The 16,548-nt window shown below is 38.1% G+C and overlaps 1 protein-coding gene across 1 annotated transcript; it reads left to right on the forward strand.

Annotated features, from left to right (window-relative positions):
- The first annotated feature begins 8,497 nt into the window (after window positions 1–8,497).
- Window positions 8,498–10,947, forward strand: LOC136817191 (uncharacterized). Its single transcript, XM_067073526.1, has 2 exons — window positions 8,498–9,814; window positions 9,952–10,947. The coding sequence occupies exons 1-2, from the start codon at window positions 8,498–8,500 to the stop codon at window positions 10,945–10,947; spliced, it is 2,313 nt and encodes a 770-aa protein (XP_066929627.1).
- The last annotated feature ends 5,601 nt before the right edge of the window (window positions 10,948–16,548 follow it).

The following is a 16,548-nucleotide window of genomic DNA, read 5'->3' on the forward strand; positions in this document are numbered from 1 at the left end:
TTTTCGAGGGAAGGTTGCCTGAGCTTAGATTGAAGCAAAATCCCGTATTGCACCACTTGGAACTAGTCTATCAAACCACTCTCCCAGGGCAATTTCTATTTTTTTACAAGAACTCTTTATTATAAGCACTACTCCTGCGTTCATGTGTCCAAAGAAAGACAGACGTTTGCTAGTCTATGTAATGCTCTGTTCATATAAAAATGAAAATAATAAAATGATAATAAAAGTACTACTATTTTCATATCTCTAAAACAGCTCTCTTGGAGCATTTAATGTTTTCATGGCATGATAATCTATATCCTATTGAGCATGAGAAAGCATCTTGTTGTAAATTGGTGTATACACCTCATATTTTGTGATAATGCCATTATTTACATAATTTAAGTGTCATTACATAAAATAATATATGTCCAAGTTATGTTATCTTCTCCCCCTTTACCGAAATTTCGGTAAAAATTCGGATAGCACGAGTACGCCGAAATTCGGATCGGCACGCCAAAATTTCAATGACACGCCAAATTTTAATGGCACGCCAAGGCACGTTGGCATGCCAAGGCACGTTGGCACGATCGATCGGAAGAAAGTTTAGAAATCAAAGTGAGATCGGAAAATCGGATTTTTTTTTTGCCGTCTTATGGAACTGGAGGAAGTGGAAGAAAATTTTACCTATTTGAATGCTCAGCTTAGGCTGACCAATAAAATTGATTTAAATTAAATTAAATTTCATTTAGAATTTAGACGTTCTAATAAAAAAAGAAATATGCAGAAATTTGCGGATTTCCTTTACTCTTTGCAACCTTCAATAGATAATATTCCAAGAAAGATATTAAGTTTAAATTTCCAAGCTCTTTGACGTTTTTCACCGAATATCCTTAGAGTAAAACGAGGATGTTTACGATTAAGTTTAACATGATGAGGAAGTCGAGATATCCACGTTTTTTTATAAGAACATCCAAAGTTTTTGAAGCCTTCTTCTTAACTTTTTGGGTTTTAAACATAAAAATATTTTTAAAATGTTCCTTTTCTCCATTTTGTGACCATAATGACCGATTTTTCTAAAGAATCGAGTGTTTTCGAGTCCGCAAAGCCTTAAAATGTTCTTAACTTGTTCTTAACAATCCGGCCATCGAAACCTTGTGTTCTTATATAGTTTGATCTTATAAAAACGAAAACATTTATCAATATTGCCGACTATTTTGCTCAGTTTTTGATCACGTTACATAGTACTTCTCTTGGTTGGTTTAAGAATTAATCAAATGATTAAAAAAATAGCAAAACAAACTATTTTCTCAACGCAATTTCAAGTAAGAAACAATGGAGAGGAACAAATGACTTCGAGATGTAGTTCGATATTTCATCTTCAATATAAGTGGCAAAAGTTTGACAGTTCGTCACTATTTGACAGTTTCACACTATCATCTCAGTGGTGAATGTTAATTATGCATGATAGTAATGAATCTAAACGACTGAAAAATAATTGAAAACCTTTTCTGAGAATTATCTAGAACAATAAATTGAAATGATTTTTTGGGGGATCGATTAAAGTATTTTAAGGAGGGTTATAGAAAGCCACATCCAGATGACATTTAAATGACTATAAGGCGAGATTTTCTATAATATGAGCAAATACTGTAATATATTTATGACACTATTCACAAAATTTGTTCTTGACTACGCGGAAATATCGATATTGTTTGGCCTCCTGTTTTTGTTGATGAACTTTGTAAACATCCTCAATGCTCACTTTCAAGGAATGCCCTTTGAAAATAATTTTCGTTTTTCACTTTTCTAGCTTTGCACGAGGAGCCGTGTACCAAAGTACTTTGTAAAAAACGCCACATTTATAATAACTGCCGCACTTTGTAATATGCACTTTGAAACACGAAAAGCTGACACGATTAAGTTTAACACAACACTTGCATAACTATTTTCACACCAAAGATTACTGCTTTATTTTTTTCAAAATAATTTACACATGCAAGGGTGTATCTTACGTTAATCATGCAGTTTGTTGATAACTGTTATATGGCTGCTTTCAGTAATGACTATTTTAGACGACCACCATACATCTCATCCCTGAGTCATGGTGACTGGTATCTACAGTGCCTTGATAATCGAGCCAAGGTTCTTAATGATTACTCACCCCCAGGGAATCTCAGTTGCAGCCATCATATCTTGAACATGTACCGTAATTTACCTTTCCTCGTAAGATCGTGCAAGCCTAATCAACTGAGCTATTCATAATCTGAGTGTCTATCTGACTTTATTCTAACCTGATATCATTCCTCTGTTCATGAAGGAAATCAATATCTTTTGATGTCAAAATAGGTCCTGGTCTTGGTCAGTATTGTAACGAAGTGTTTAGAAATACCTTTTTTTGGGTAGTGTTGATATTATGCAGTTATCTCTAGTCACTTATTTTATGTTTGTATCATCCTAAAGTTTATATCCCAGGTTTTGATATTATCTTTTTCGAGGGAACGTTACCTGAGCTTAGATTGAAGCAAAATCCCGTATTGCACCACTTGGAACTAGTCTGTCTTTCCAAACCACTCTCTCGCGGCAATTTCTATTTTTTATAAGAACTCTTTATTATAAGCACTACTCCCGCGTTCCTGTGTCCAAAGAAAGAAAGACGCTTGCTAGTCTATGTAGGGGGGGGGGGGTTCGTACTTTTACGGTGTGACGGGATTGGCCCTTTTTTAGTACGGTATTACGGGATTTGACGAAAAAAGAGACGGGAAAACGGTATTTTAAAATCAGACGGTGACGGTATTTAGGCACATTTTTGCCCTGTACAAGCCGGTGTGACGGTGTTATTATTTTTTCAATTTTTGGGATTCCGGGATTCAGCAAAAATTTGATGGGAAAACGGTATTTCGAACCCCTACAAACCCCCCCCCCCTATGTAATGCTCTGTTCATATAAAAATGATAATAATAAAATAATAATAAAAGTACTACTATTTTCATATCTCTAAAACAGCTCTCTTGGAGCATTTAATGTTTTCATGGCATGATAATCTATATCCTATTGAGCATGAGAAAACATCTTGTTGTAAATTGGTGTATACACCTCATATTTTGTGATAATGTCATTATTTACATAATTTAAGTGTCATTACATAAAATAAGTTATGTCCAAGTTATGTCATCTTCTCCCCCAAGCTTTACCGAAATTTCGGTAAAAATTCGGATAGCACGAGCACGCCGAAATTCGGATGGCACGCCAAAATTTGAATGGCACGCCAAATTTGAATGGCACGCCAAGGCACGTTGGCACGCCAAAGCACGTTGGCACGCTGGCACGCCAAGGCACGAAGACACGCATGGCACGTACGCACGCTGGCACGCATAGCACGCTGGCACGCGCGGCACGCGATTTAGCAGAGACTCCACCTTAAAACATGCACTAATACACCTTAAAACCTACAAACATTGACCCCTTGCTCATAACTTACTGAAACTGTGAAATTGCAATTCAAATGCTGAACCTTGATTCAATTGATCAAATAGTTGCTAGAAATCCATTCCCCAAAACAATATTTGTATTTTTCAGGATTCAGTGTCATAGGAACCATTTTCTTATTGGGGGGGCTGAAGTTTAGTAACACCGCGAGGGCCAATCATGGTTTGGCCCGAGGGGGGAAATTTTGAAAATTTAAGCTCTAGATTGCTTGAAAATGCACTCAAAACAAGATGCTTTCAAGAAAAAACAAGAAAAACGTTGCATTTTGCAAAATAACAATTTTTGAAAAAATTATTGGGGGGGGGGGCATAACCCCCTTGCCCCCCCCCCCCAGTTGCTACTTACTTACTGCACGATTTAACGTCCGTGGTTCCCAGCATCTGGGGTTGGACGCTACGGCACTGGGATTTCATGCCCATAATGCAATTGCACCTATTGTAAAACATCTTGTGTTATTACTGACTTCGACGCACGCTCCACCAAAGAAGCTTTTCTTTGTGTTTAATTGCTGCTGAACTGACGTCATTTTCCCAAATGACATGCGGAATTTTGTTTACATTTAAAATGAATAGTTTATTTGATACACGTATTAATTCCCAAATGACTTACAATAATTTGTTTGTAATTTATCTAGTCATTAGGGATTTCTAGCTTATCTAGAAATCCCTCCTATTTCCTTTGTATGATTTGTATAAAAACATTGTTAGATATTTTGACATGTTGATATGCTATAAAAGCTGTGGAAATTTTCATTTAATCAGAGAAGGTTGCGAGGGTAGCTCACGCCACAATTTGAAATGGTTTTTTAACAGAACTTATATCAAATCATTGAACAACCTCACAACACTCATTCTCTACATAAAGATTTCAAAATTAGTAGCTGCATAATGATGAAAGAAGAATGCTGCTTTCTTATTAAAGAGTAAGATCATATTTTCTTATTCTTTGGTTGGTTCGAGTCAAGCCACGTTATCTTGGTCCAGACCGCTGCTTGCACGTTGGGACAACTGCTTCGACTCTTGGTTTGGATCAATGGAGATCTGGTTGTTGGATCAATGGTGATATCTGGTGTTTGGATCGATGGAGATTGCTGGCGGGTGGATCGATGGAGATTGCTGGCGGGTGGATCGAGGGGATTGCTGGCTGGTCAACGGAGATTGGTTGGATTCGAGTCAAGCCACGCTACCTTGGTACAGACCGCTGCTTGCATGTCGGTACAACTGCTTCGACTCTATCCGCAAAGACTTCGATTGCAACAGTGAGACTCTATCTACATCCGAATTCCTTTGAAATCTGCTTCAAGTTTTGCGACTGAGGACAACCTGGTGTTTTCAGTTTGAGTCAAGCCACGCTACCTTGGTACAGACCGCTACTTGCACGTCGGTACAACTGCTTCGACTCTAACTGCAAAAACTCAACTGCTTCGACGCTGTCTCTCAAACGTCACGTCGTCAACCTCAACTGAGCTTCGTTGGTAAGGCTCTGTTCACACTTTCAACTTTGTTTGTGAAGTGTTCAACTCATCTGCTTCGACGCTGTCTGTCACAAGTCACGTCGTCAACTCAACTGCTTCGACGCTGTCTTTCAAAAGTCACGTCGTCGACATCAACTGAGCTTCGTTGGTAAGGCTCTTTTCACACTTTAACTTTGTTTGTGAAGTGTTCAACTCAACTGCTTCGACGCTGTCTTTCAAAAGTCACGTCGTCAACTCAACTGAGCCTTCGTTGGTAAGGCTCTGTTCACACTTTCAACTTTGTTTGTGAAGTGTTCAACTCATCTGCTTCGACGCTGTCTGTCACAAGTCACGTCGTCAACTCAACTGCTTCGACGCTGTCTTTCAAAAGTCACGTCGTCGACATCAACTGAGCTTCGTTGGTAAGGCTCTTTTCACACTTTAACTTTGTTTGTGAAGTGTTCAACTCAACTGCTTCGACGCTGTCTTTCAAAAGTCACGTCGTCAACTCAACTGAGCTTCGTTGGTAAGGCTCTGTTCACACTTTCAACTTTGTTTGTGAAGTGTTCAACTCATCTGCTTCGACGCTGTCTGTCACAAGTCACGTCGTCAACTCAACTGCTTCGACGCTGTCTTTCAAAAGGTCACGTCGTCGACATCAACTGAGCTTCGTTGGTAAGGCTCTTTTCACACTTTAACTTTGTTTGTGAAGTGTTCAACTCAACTGCTTCGACGCTGTCTTTCAAAAGTCACGTCGTCAACTCAACTGAGCTTCGTTGGTAAGGCTCTGTTCACACTTTCAAACTTTTTTTGTGAAGTGTTCAACTCATCTGCTTCGACGCTGTCTGTCACAAGTCACGTCGTCAACTCAACTGCTTCGACGCTGTCTTTCAAAAGTCACATCGTCGACATCAACTGAGCTTCGTTGGTAAGGCTCTTTTCACACTTTAACTTTGTTTGTGAAGTGTTCAACTCAACTGCTTCGACGCTGTCTTTCAAAAGTCACGTCGTCAACTCAACTGAGCTTCGTTGGTAAGGCTCTTTTCACACTTTAACTTTGTTTGTGAAGTGTTCAACTCAACTGCTTCGACGCTGTCTCTCAAAAGTCACGTCGTCAACCTCAACTGAGCTTCGTTGGTAAGGCTCTGTTCACACTTTCAACTTTGTTTGTGAAGTGTTCAACTCATCTGCTTCGACGCTGTCTGTCACAAGTCACGTCGTCAACTCAACTGCTTCGACGCTGTCTTTCAAAGGTCACGTCGTCGACATCAACTGAGCTTCGTTGGTAAGGCTCTTTTCACACTTTTAACTTTGTTTGTGAAGTGTTCAACTCAACTGCTTCGACGCTGTCTTTCAAAAGTCACGTCGTCAACTCAACTGAGCTTCGTTGGTAAGGCTCTGTTCACACTTTCAACTTTGTTTGTGAAGTGTTCAACTCATCTGCTTCGACGCTGTCTGTCACAAGTCACGTCGTCAACTCAACTGCTTCGACGCTGTCTTTCAAAAGTCACGTCGTCGACATCAACTGAGCTTCGTTGGTAAGGCTCTTTTCACACTTTAACTTTGTTTGTGAAGTGTTCAACTCAACTGCTTCGACGCTGTCTTTCAAAAGTCCCGTCGTCGACATCAACTGAGCTTCGTTGGTAAGGCTCTTTTCACACTTTAACTTTGTTTGTGAAGTGTTCAACTCAACTGCTTCGACGCTGTCTTTCAAAAGTCACGTCGTCGACATCAACTGAGCTTCGTTGGTAAGGCTCTTTTCACACTTTAACTTTGTTTGTGAAGTGTTCAACTCATCTGCTTCGACGCTGTCTTTCAAAAGTCACGTCGTCAACTCAACTGCTTCGACGCTGTCTATCAAAAGTCACGTCGTCAACATCAACTGAGCTTCGTTGGTAAGGCTCTGTTCACACTTTCAACTTTGTTTTGTGAAGTGTTCAACTCATCTGCTTCGACGCTGTCTGTCACAAGTCACGTCGTCAACTCAACTGCTTCGACGCTGTCTATCAAAAGTCACGTCGTCAACATCAACTGAGCTTCGTTGGTAAGGCTCTTTTCACACTTTAACTTTGTTTGTGAAGTGTTCAACTCAACTGCTTCGACGCTGTCTTTCAAAAGTCCCGTCGTCGACATCAACTGAGCTTCGTTGGTAAGGCTCTTTTCACACTTTAACTTTGTTTGTGAAGTGTTCAACTCAACTGTTTCGACGCTGTCTTTCAAAAGTCACGTCGTCGACATCAACTGCTTCGACGCTGTCTCTCAAACGTCACGTCGTCAACCTCAACTGAGCTTTATTGGTAAGGCTCTGTACACACCTTCAACTTCGAGCTGTCAAGTCAACAACTGGAAACAATCTGGTGTTTTCAGTTCGAGTCAAGCTTACGTTACCTTGGCACAGAACGCTGCTTGCACGTCGGTACAACCGCTTCGACTCTAGTTGCCAAGTCAACACATCAACAGAGAGCTTGTTGGAAGGCTCTATTCACACTTTCAACTTCGAGTTGTCAAGTCACCGTTGCTGACAAATTCAACTGCTCACATTCAACCACCAAACAATGTCTGTCACTAGTGAAACTGGAGACCAGATGTCTGTGGATCTGAAGATAGCGAGTCTTCGCCGAAAACGAGAAAGAAAGAACGGCTCAATAACCAAACGAATCAACTTGATTGAGGAAATCTGGATAGATGAGCTCGACATCAACAAACCACTGTATCAACTGGCTGGTAGCAAAATGGAAGATACACTCGCCACATGGTTTGTACAGCAAGGTCTACCAAGGATCAGAATACCATGGTTTGATGGCACTCCATCAAGCTACGTAGAATTCATAACCAGTTTTAGAGATCTTGTCCACAACCAAGGATATTTGGCCACGCTTCAGAAATGCATCTATCTACATCAAGCTGTACGAGGGGAAGTCAAGAGGTCGATCCAAGGCTTCAGAAATGACCATGAAGGCTACGTCCTTGCACTCAGAAGAATAAAGTACATGTTTGGTCAACGATCAAGAATTGCAGAGTCCGTCATCACAAAGATTGTCGACTATAAATCAATTGGCAACAGAGATCAAACTTCGCTCACCGAGTGATTGCTTGGTGACGCTACGAAAACTAAACTATGTTTCCGACCTATACAGCACAGACATACTCCGACAAGCCCGCACCAAACTTCCGCAGTACCTGCTACATAAATGGGCTGATTATTGTCTTACCCTGAGAAGATCCTGTGAACCAAATCTCACCCACTTGGAAGCCTGGCTTCAAGAAAGGATTCTTGCATCCAAAGACTCTTATCTACCAAGAAAGAATGACGATAGAAAAGATCACAGGGACCATAAAGATCAAAGAGATTCAAGAAATGGACAAGGACAAGGGAAGCAAAATCAATCACATGACAATGGCCATTGATCAAATTGGTCCGGCAAAATTGGAGATGGAAAACCAACAGGACAACAAGGAACAAAAACAAAATTCAACGACAACAAGTCAAGCAACAAATGCTACTTATGCAAGGATGAGCATCAAATTCACAAATGTCCAAAATACGTATCACTGGATCAACCAGAACGCTTTGAAATGACAAAGAAGTTGAATCTTTGCTACAACTGCTTGAAGAAGGATCACTTTACTTCAAAATGCAAATCAAAGAACAATTGTTTTAACGCTGGTTGCGATGAACGTCATCATACCACGCTGCATGAATACTTCACTGAACATGTAAAAGAATCGTTCTCAGGAAACACTCAAGTTGTTGAACCATCTGGTACAGTGTATCTATCTGTCGTTCCAGTAAAGCTTCAAGGACTGGATTCTTCATCTATCACTACCTACGCACTTTTGGACAGTCAAAGCACTTTGGTCAGAGATGACGTTGCCAAGAAACTCAAACTGAAGAAAAAGGACAAGAAGATTACCATAACAACAATCAATGACATTGGAACAAAAACTAAAGTCAAAGAAACGTCAATACGTGTCGAAAACAGAGACGATGGAATTGGTGTCAACATCGACCACTGCTATATTGTGCCAAAATCAAGCTTTCACATGCCAAAGCAGCAATATCCTTTAACAATGATGAAAAAGATGAAGGAGGAGAAAGGCATAAAACTACACAACGCTCTTTATGAAGAAATTGGAATTCTCATAGGAGCAAACGTTCCATCCGTCCACATACCCTTGGAAGTCAAGGAAGGAGAAAATTCCGAACCACTTGCTATCAAGACAATCTTTGGATGGACCCTCTTCGGTGCCAGTGTACAACCAGAGACGGTATCAATGAACAGAATTGTTATCAAACCAGAAGCTGATCTCCATCACTGTGTACAAAGAATATGGGATCAAGACTTTATTACAAACCCATCAGACCGTGACGAAGCCCTATCCATAGAGGATAAACAGTGTCACGAAAAGCTTGAATCGGAAACTGTTCTCGCTGATGGAAAGTATCAAGTACCAATGCTTTGGAAGAAAGATGTAACACTTCCAAACAACCGTACTGTGGCCGAGAAAAGATTCCACCAACTTCAAAACAAACTAGGAAGAGAACCAAACCTTCGGAAGCTTTACGACCAAAGTATGACCAAATATCTTGAGATTGGTTATGCAAGAAAGATGACGTCAGAAGAGGCGGCTACCGAACACCCAAGAACATGGTATCTGCCCCATTATGGCGTTTTCAACCCAAACAAACCAGGCAAAATTCGTCTTGTGTTTGATGCAGCTGCAAAGTTTCAAGGAACAAGCTTAAACGATGCTCTATACACTGGACCAGACCTGCTTAACAATATGCATGGAGTACTGATGAGATTCAGAACACACCACTTTGCACTTTCCGCAGACATTGAAGGAAAGTTCAATCAAGTGAAAGTTAACCAAGAGGACACAATCATTGAGGTTCCTTTGGAAAGAAGATATTGACTCACCTGATCAACCAGACACCTACCAAATGTTGGTTCATATCATGGGTGCAACATGCTCACCAACGTGTGCCAATTATGCTCTAAAAAGGTGTGCAAGGGATCACTTAGAAGACCTCGACCCAAGCGTTCCAATCGTTCTATGTGGATGACTTATTAAAATCTACAGAAAACATCGAAACTGGTCAACAACTAATCAAAGAAGTTATTGACATCACAAAGCTGGGCGGAAACCGCTTAACAAAGTTCGTTAGCAACGACCCAGAACTACTCAAGAATGTACCAGAAGAATTGATATCACCTTCAGTAAACATTCAGATGGAAGATGGACAAAATCATTCTACTAAAGCACTTGGATTCACTTGGAATACCAAAGAAGATGTGCTAACATTCCTGCCAAGCATTGTGAACGCCTCTTCAACCAAGAGGGGAATCCTTAGCGTTGTTAGCTCACTGTATGACCCACTGGAGTTTCTTTCACCTTTCACCACTACTGCAAAGATGATACTACAAGATGTATGGAAAGATGGTACAAATTGGGAGGAACCAGTCAACTACGAAATTCAAAGAAAGTGGAACAAATGGCAGTCTGGCCTATCCACTATCGACATGTTCAAGTTGGAGAGATGCTACAACATTCCATTATCATCCAAGATTCAACTACATATCTTTGGTGATGCATCAGAAAACGCCTATGGTGCAGTTGCTTATCTCAGAACAACCACAGAACCGATCAACGTTAGCTTTGTATCAGCCAAAGGAAGAGTTGCACCAACAAAACAAGTCCCTCTACCAAGATTGGAATTAAGTGCAGCAACAATTGCAGTACGATCATACAGATTAATCATCAAAGAAATTGACTTGCCAATCGTGGACAGTCATTTTTGGAGTGACTCGACACTGACCCTCCAACACATAACAAATGAAAGGAATCGTTTCAAGACCTTCGTAGCAAACAGAGTCTCAGAAATTCGAGAAGTGACACAACCTACACAATGGCATCACGTTAATGGTGAAGAAAATCCTGGTGACATTACCACAAGAGGAGTCTTCAGCGTAAAAGAACTACTTCAGGGAAACAAAAATCGAAGTTGGCTCAAAGGACCATAATTCTTAATGGCAGACGAATCAACTTGGAAGGACAAGAAGATTGAAGAAATCGACCCTGATGATACCGAAATCAGAAAAACCTTCATTTCAATGATTAGACAGGACAATTCAACCTGGTTACCTTACACAGATTACTCAAACTTTAACAAGATTGTACGTTACATGGCTTGGGTTCTTCGTTATACCCGTAACCTTCGAGCAGAATCTAAAAGGAAACGTGAGAATTCCAAGAAGAAACGAGACAAAGGAAAACCTTACCTAACACCAGAAGAAATCAAAGCTGCAACAATTATCGTCATCAAGGATGTTCAGCTATCAGAATTCGATGAAGAAATCGATGACCTTACAAAGAAACAGGAAGTTGAAAAGGAGAGCAAACTCTATCAATTCAAACCATTCCTAGACAAAAATGGTATCTTGAGAATCGGTGGTAGACTCAAGAATGCCCCTGTCTCATTTGAAGCAAAACATCAAATTGTTACAATCAAGGTCATAATATTTGAGAAAAAAGGGAAATCCACCGGGAAGTTTTTGAACCACAATCGATTTGTAAGTGCTCTAAAGTAGGTTGGAAGGGTAGAGTTTTAACTCTGAGTTTTAACATGAGACTTAAGACTTAGGACCTTAGGATCTGAGGATCCAAAAGTTCAAAAATAGTCCAATAAGACTCAGAATATAGCCTGGAAGTCTGCCCAACCCCTCCCAAATTGAAATATTCGATTAAATTAAAAAGATAGCCAAAAATCGACTTTCTCGCCAGAACTTTAAATCTTGAAAAACGTTAAAATAACCAAAATTCTCAATATATTATGACCTTAATTGTCTTTGAAAATCAAAAATGCCAAATTCTGCTCTGCTGGGGGTCTAATTTCAAACTTAAGTCATATTTTCCGGTTAAAAATATCCCTTTCTTCGATTTAACAGCCAAAAACTTTTAAAAAATTGAAAATTTTCTCAAATATTGGCATTTTTAGATTTCTGTAAACGGGACCTTATCAAAAAGTGAAATATTTCACCAAAAACTGATTTTGACCTAATGAAAATGCTTCAAAATGGTCGGAAAAGGGTTATTTTTCAAATTTTTGGGGTTTTCTCCTAATTTCAGACACCCCGCAGAGCAGAAATCGGCATTTTTAATTTTCAAAGACAATCAAGGTCATAATATTTGAGAAAAAAGGGAAATCCACCGGGAAGTTTTTGAACCACAAGCGATTGTAAGTGCTCTAAAGGTGTTGAGGGTAGAGTTTAACCTGAGTTTAACATGAGACTTAAGACTTAGGACCTTAGGATCTGAGGATCCAAAGTTCAAAAATAGTCCAATAAGACTCAGAATATAGCCGGAAGTCTGCCCAACCCTCCCAATTGAAATATTCGATTAAATTAAAAAGATAGCCAAAAATCGACTTTCTCGCCAGAAATTAAATCTTGAAAACGTTAAAATAACCAAAATTCTCAAATAGTATGACCTTAATTGCTTTGAAAATCAAAAAGCAAATTCTGCTAGCTGGGGCTAATTTCAAACTTAAGTCAGATTTTCCGGGTTAAAAATATCCCTTTCTTCGATTTACAGCCAAAACTTTTAAAAATTGAAAATTTTCTCAAATATGGGCATTTTTAGATTTCTGTAAACGGGACCTTATCAAAAAGTGAAATATTTCACCAAAAACTGATTTTGACCTAATGAAAATGCCTCAAAATGGTCGGAAAGGGTTATTTTTCAATTTTGGGGTGTTCTCCTATTTCAGACACCCGAGGCAAAATCGGCATTTTTAATTTTCAAAGACAATCAAGGTCATAATATTTGAGAAAAAAGGGAAATCCACCGGGAAGTTTTTGAACCACAATCGATTTGTAAGTGCTCTAAAGTAGTTGGAAGGGTAGAGTTTTAACTCTGAGTTTAACATGAGACTTAAACTTAGGACCTTAGGATCTGAGGATCCAAAATTTCAAAAATATCCAATAAGACTCAGAATATAGCCTGAAGTCGCCCAACCCATCCAAATTGAAATATTCGATTAAATTAAAAAGATAGCCCAAAAATCGACTTTCTCGCCAGAACTTAAATCTTGAAAAACGTTAAATAACCAAAATTCTCAATATAGGACCTTATTGTTTGAAAATCAAAAGGCCAAATTCTGCTCTGCTGGGGGTCTAATTTCAAACTTAAGTCATATTTTCCGGTTAAAAATATCCCTTTCTTCGATTTAACAGCCAAAAACTTTTAAAAAATTGAAAATTTTCTCAAATATTGGCATTTTTAGATTTCTTAAGGGACCTTCAAAAAGTGAAAATATTTCACCAAAAACTGATTTTGACCTAATGAATGCTTCAAAATGGTCGGAAAAGGGTTATTTTTCAAATTTTTGGGGTTTTCTCCTAATTTCAGACACCCCGCGAGCAGAATCGGCATTTTAATTTTCAAGACAATCAAGGTCATAATATTGAGAAAAGGGAAATCCACCGGGAAGTTTTTGAACCACAATCGATTTGTAAGTGCTCTAAAGTAGGTTGGAAGGGTAGAGTTTTAACTCTGAGTTTTAACATGAGACTTAAGACTTAGGACCTAGGATCTGAGGATCCAAAAGTTCAAAATAGTCCAATAAGACTCAAAATATCCGGGAAGTCGGCCCAACCCTCCCAAATTGAAATATTCGATTAAATTAAAAAGATAGCCAAAAATCGACTTTCTCGCCAGAACTTTAAATCTTGAAAAACGTTAAAATAACCAAAATTCTCAATATATTATGACCTTAATTGTTTGAAAATCAAAATCAAATTCTGCTCTGCTGGGGTCTAATTTCAAACTTAAGGCATATTTTCCGGTTAAAAATATCCCTTTCTTCGATTTAACAGCCAAAAACTTTTAAAAAATTGAAAATTTTCTCAATTATTGGCATTTTTAGATTTCTGTAAACGGGACCTTATCAAAAAGTGAAATATTTCACCAAAAACTGATTTTGACCTAATGAAAATGCTTCAAAATGGTCGGAAAAGGTTAATTTTCAAATTTTTTGGGGTTTCTCTCCTAATTTCAACCCCGCAGAGCAGAATCGGCATTTTTTATTTTAAAGACAATCAAGGTCATAATATTTGAGAAAAAAGGGAAATACACCGGGAAGTTTTTGAACCACAAGCGATTTGTAAGTGCTCTAAAGTAGGTTGGAAGGGTAGAGTTTTAACTCTGAGTTTTAACATGAGACTTAAGACTTAGGACCTTAGGATCTGAGGATCCAAAAGTTCAAAAATAGTCCAATAAGACTCAGAATATAGCCTGGAAGTCTGCCCAACCCCTCCCAAAATTGAAATATTCGATTAATTAAAAGATAGCCAAAATCGACTTTCTCGCCAGAACTTTAAATCTTGAAAAACGTTAAAATAACCAAAATTCTCAATATATTATGACCTTAATTGTCTTTGAAAATCAAAAATGCCAAATTCTGCTCTGCTGGGGTTAATTTCAAACTTAAGTCATATTTTCCGGTTAAAAATATCCCTTTCTTCGATTTAACAGCCAAAAACTTTTAAAAAATTGAAAATTTTCTCAAATATTGGCATTTTTAGATTTCTGTAAACGGGACCTTATCAAAAAGTGAAATATTTCACCAAAAACTGATTTTGACCTAATGAAAATGCTTCAAAATGGTCGGAAAAGGGTTATTTTTCAAATTTTTGGGGTTTTCTCCTAATTTCAGACACCCCGCAGAGCAGAAATCGGCATTTTTAATTTTCAAAGACAATCAAGGTCATAATATTTGAGAAAAAAGGGAAATCCACCGGGAAGTTTTTGAACCACAATCGATTTGTAAGTGCTCTAAAGTAGGTTGGAAGGGTAGAGTTTTAACTCTGAGTTTTAACATGAGACTTAAGACTTAGGACCTTAGGATCTGAGGATCCAAAAGTTCAAAAATAGTCCAATAAGACTCAGAATATAGCCTGGAAGTCTGCCAACCCCTCCCAAATTGAAATATTCGATTAAATTAAAAAGATAGCCAAAAATCGACTTTCTCGCCAGAACTTTAAATCTGAAAAAAAAATAACCAAAATTCTCAATATATTATGACCTTAATTGTCTTTGAAAATCAAAATCCAAATCTGCTCTGCTGGGGGTCTAATTTCAAACTTAAGTCATATTTTCCGGTTAAAAATATCCCTTTCTTCGATTTAACAGCCAAAAACTTTTAAAAAATTGAAAATTTTCTCAAATATTGGCATTTTTAGATTTCTGTAAACGGGACCTTATCAAAAAGTGAAATATTTCACCAAAAACTGATTTTGACCTAATGAAAATGCTTCAAAATGGTCGGAAAAGGGTTATTTTTCAAATTTTTGGGGTTTTCTCCTAATTTCAGACACCCCGCAGAGCAGAAATCGGCATTTTTAATTTTCAAAGACAATCAAAATCATAATTGAGAAAAAAGGGAAATCCACCGGGAAGTTTTTGAACCACAATCGATTTGTAAGTGCTCTAAAGTAGGTTGGAAGGGTAGAGTTTTAACTCTGAGTTTTAACATGAGACTTAAGACTTAGGACCTTAGGATCTGAGGATCCAAAAGTTCAAAAATAGTCCAATAAGACTCAGAATATAGCCTGGAAGTCTGCCCAACCCCTCCCAAATTGAAATATTCGATTAAATTAAAAAGATAGCCAAAAATCGACTTTCTCGCCAGAACTTTAAATCTTGAAAAACGTTAAAATAACCAAAATTCTCAATATATTATGACCTTAATTGTCTTTGAAAATCAAAAATGCCAAATTCTGCTCTGCTGGGGGTCTAATTTCAAACTTAAGTCATATTTTCCGGTTAAAAATATCCCTTTCTTCGATTTAACAGCCAAAAACTTTTAAAAAATTGAAATTCTCTCAAATTGGCATTTTTAGTTTCTGTAAACGGACCCTTATCAAAAAAGTGAAATATTTACCAAAAACGATTTTTGACCTAATGAAAATGCTCAAAATGGTCGAAAAGGGTTATTTTTCAAATTTTTGGGGTTTTCTCCTAATTTCAGACACCCCGCAGAGCAGAAATCGGCATTTTTAATTTTCAAAGACAATCAAGGTCATAATATTTGAGAAAAAAGGGAAATCCACCGGGAAGTTTTTGAACCACAATCGATTTGTAAGTGCTCTAAAGTAGGTTGGAAGGGTAGAGTTTTAACTCTGAGTTGTAACATGGACTTAAGACTAGGCCTTGGATCTGAGGATCCAAAAGTTCAAAAATAGTCCAATAAGACTCAGAATATAGCCTGGAAGTCTGCCCAACCCCTCCCAAATTGAAATATTCGATTAAATTAAAAAGATAGCCAAAAATCGACTTTCTCGCCAGAACTTTAAATCTTGAAAAACGTTAAAATAACCAAAATTCCTCATATATTATGACCTTAATTGTCTTTGAAAATCAAAATGCCAATTCTGCTCTGCTGGGGTCTAATTTCAAACTTAAGTCATATTTTCCGGTTAAAATATCCCTTTCTTCGATTTAACAGCCAAAAACTTAAAAAATTAAAATTTTCTCAATATTGGCATTTTAGATTTCTGTAAACGGGACTATCAAAAAGTGAATATTTCACCAAAACTGATTTGACCTAATGAAAATGCTTCAAA

This window comes from Clytia hemisphaerica, unplaced genomic scaffold (assembly GCF_902728285.1).
Source record: "Clytia hemisphaerica strain Z4C2 unplaced genomic scaffold, Clytia hemisphaerica genome assembly, whole genome shotgun sequence".
NCBI classification, from domain to species: domain Eukaryota; kingdom Metazoa; phylum Cnidaria; class Hydrozoa; order Leptothecata; family Clytiidae; genus Clytia; species Clytia hemisphaerica.

Coding starts and splice junctions, on each gene's coding strand:
- LOC136817191 (XM_067073526.1), top strand. CDS start 8,498: ATGACAAAGAAGTTGAATCTTTGCTACAACTGCTTGAAGAAGGATCAC. Junction 9,815..9,951: donor AAGAGGACACAATCATTGAG/GTTCCTTTGGAA, acceptor ATCACTTAGAAG/ACCTCGACCCAAGCGTTCCA.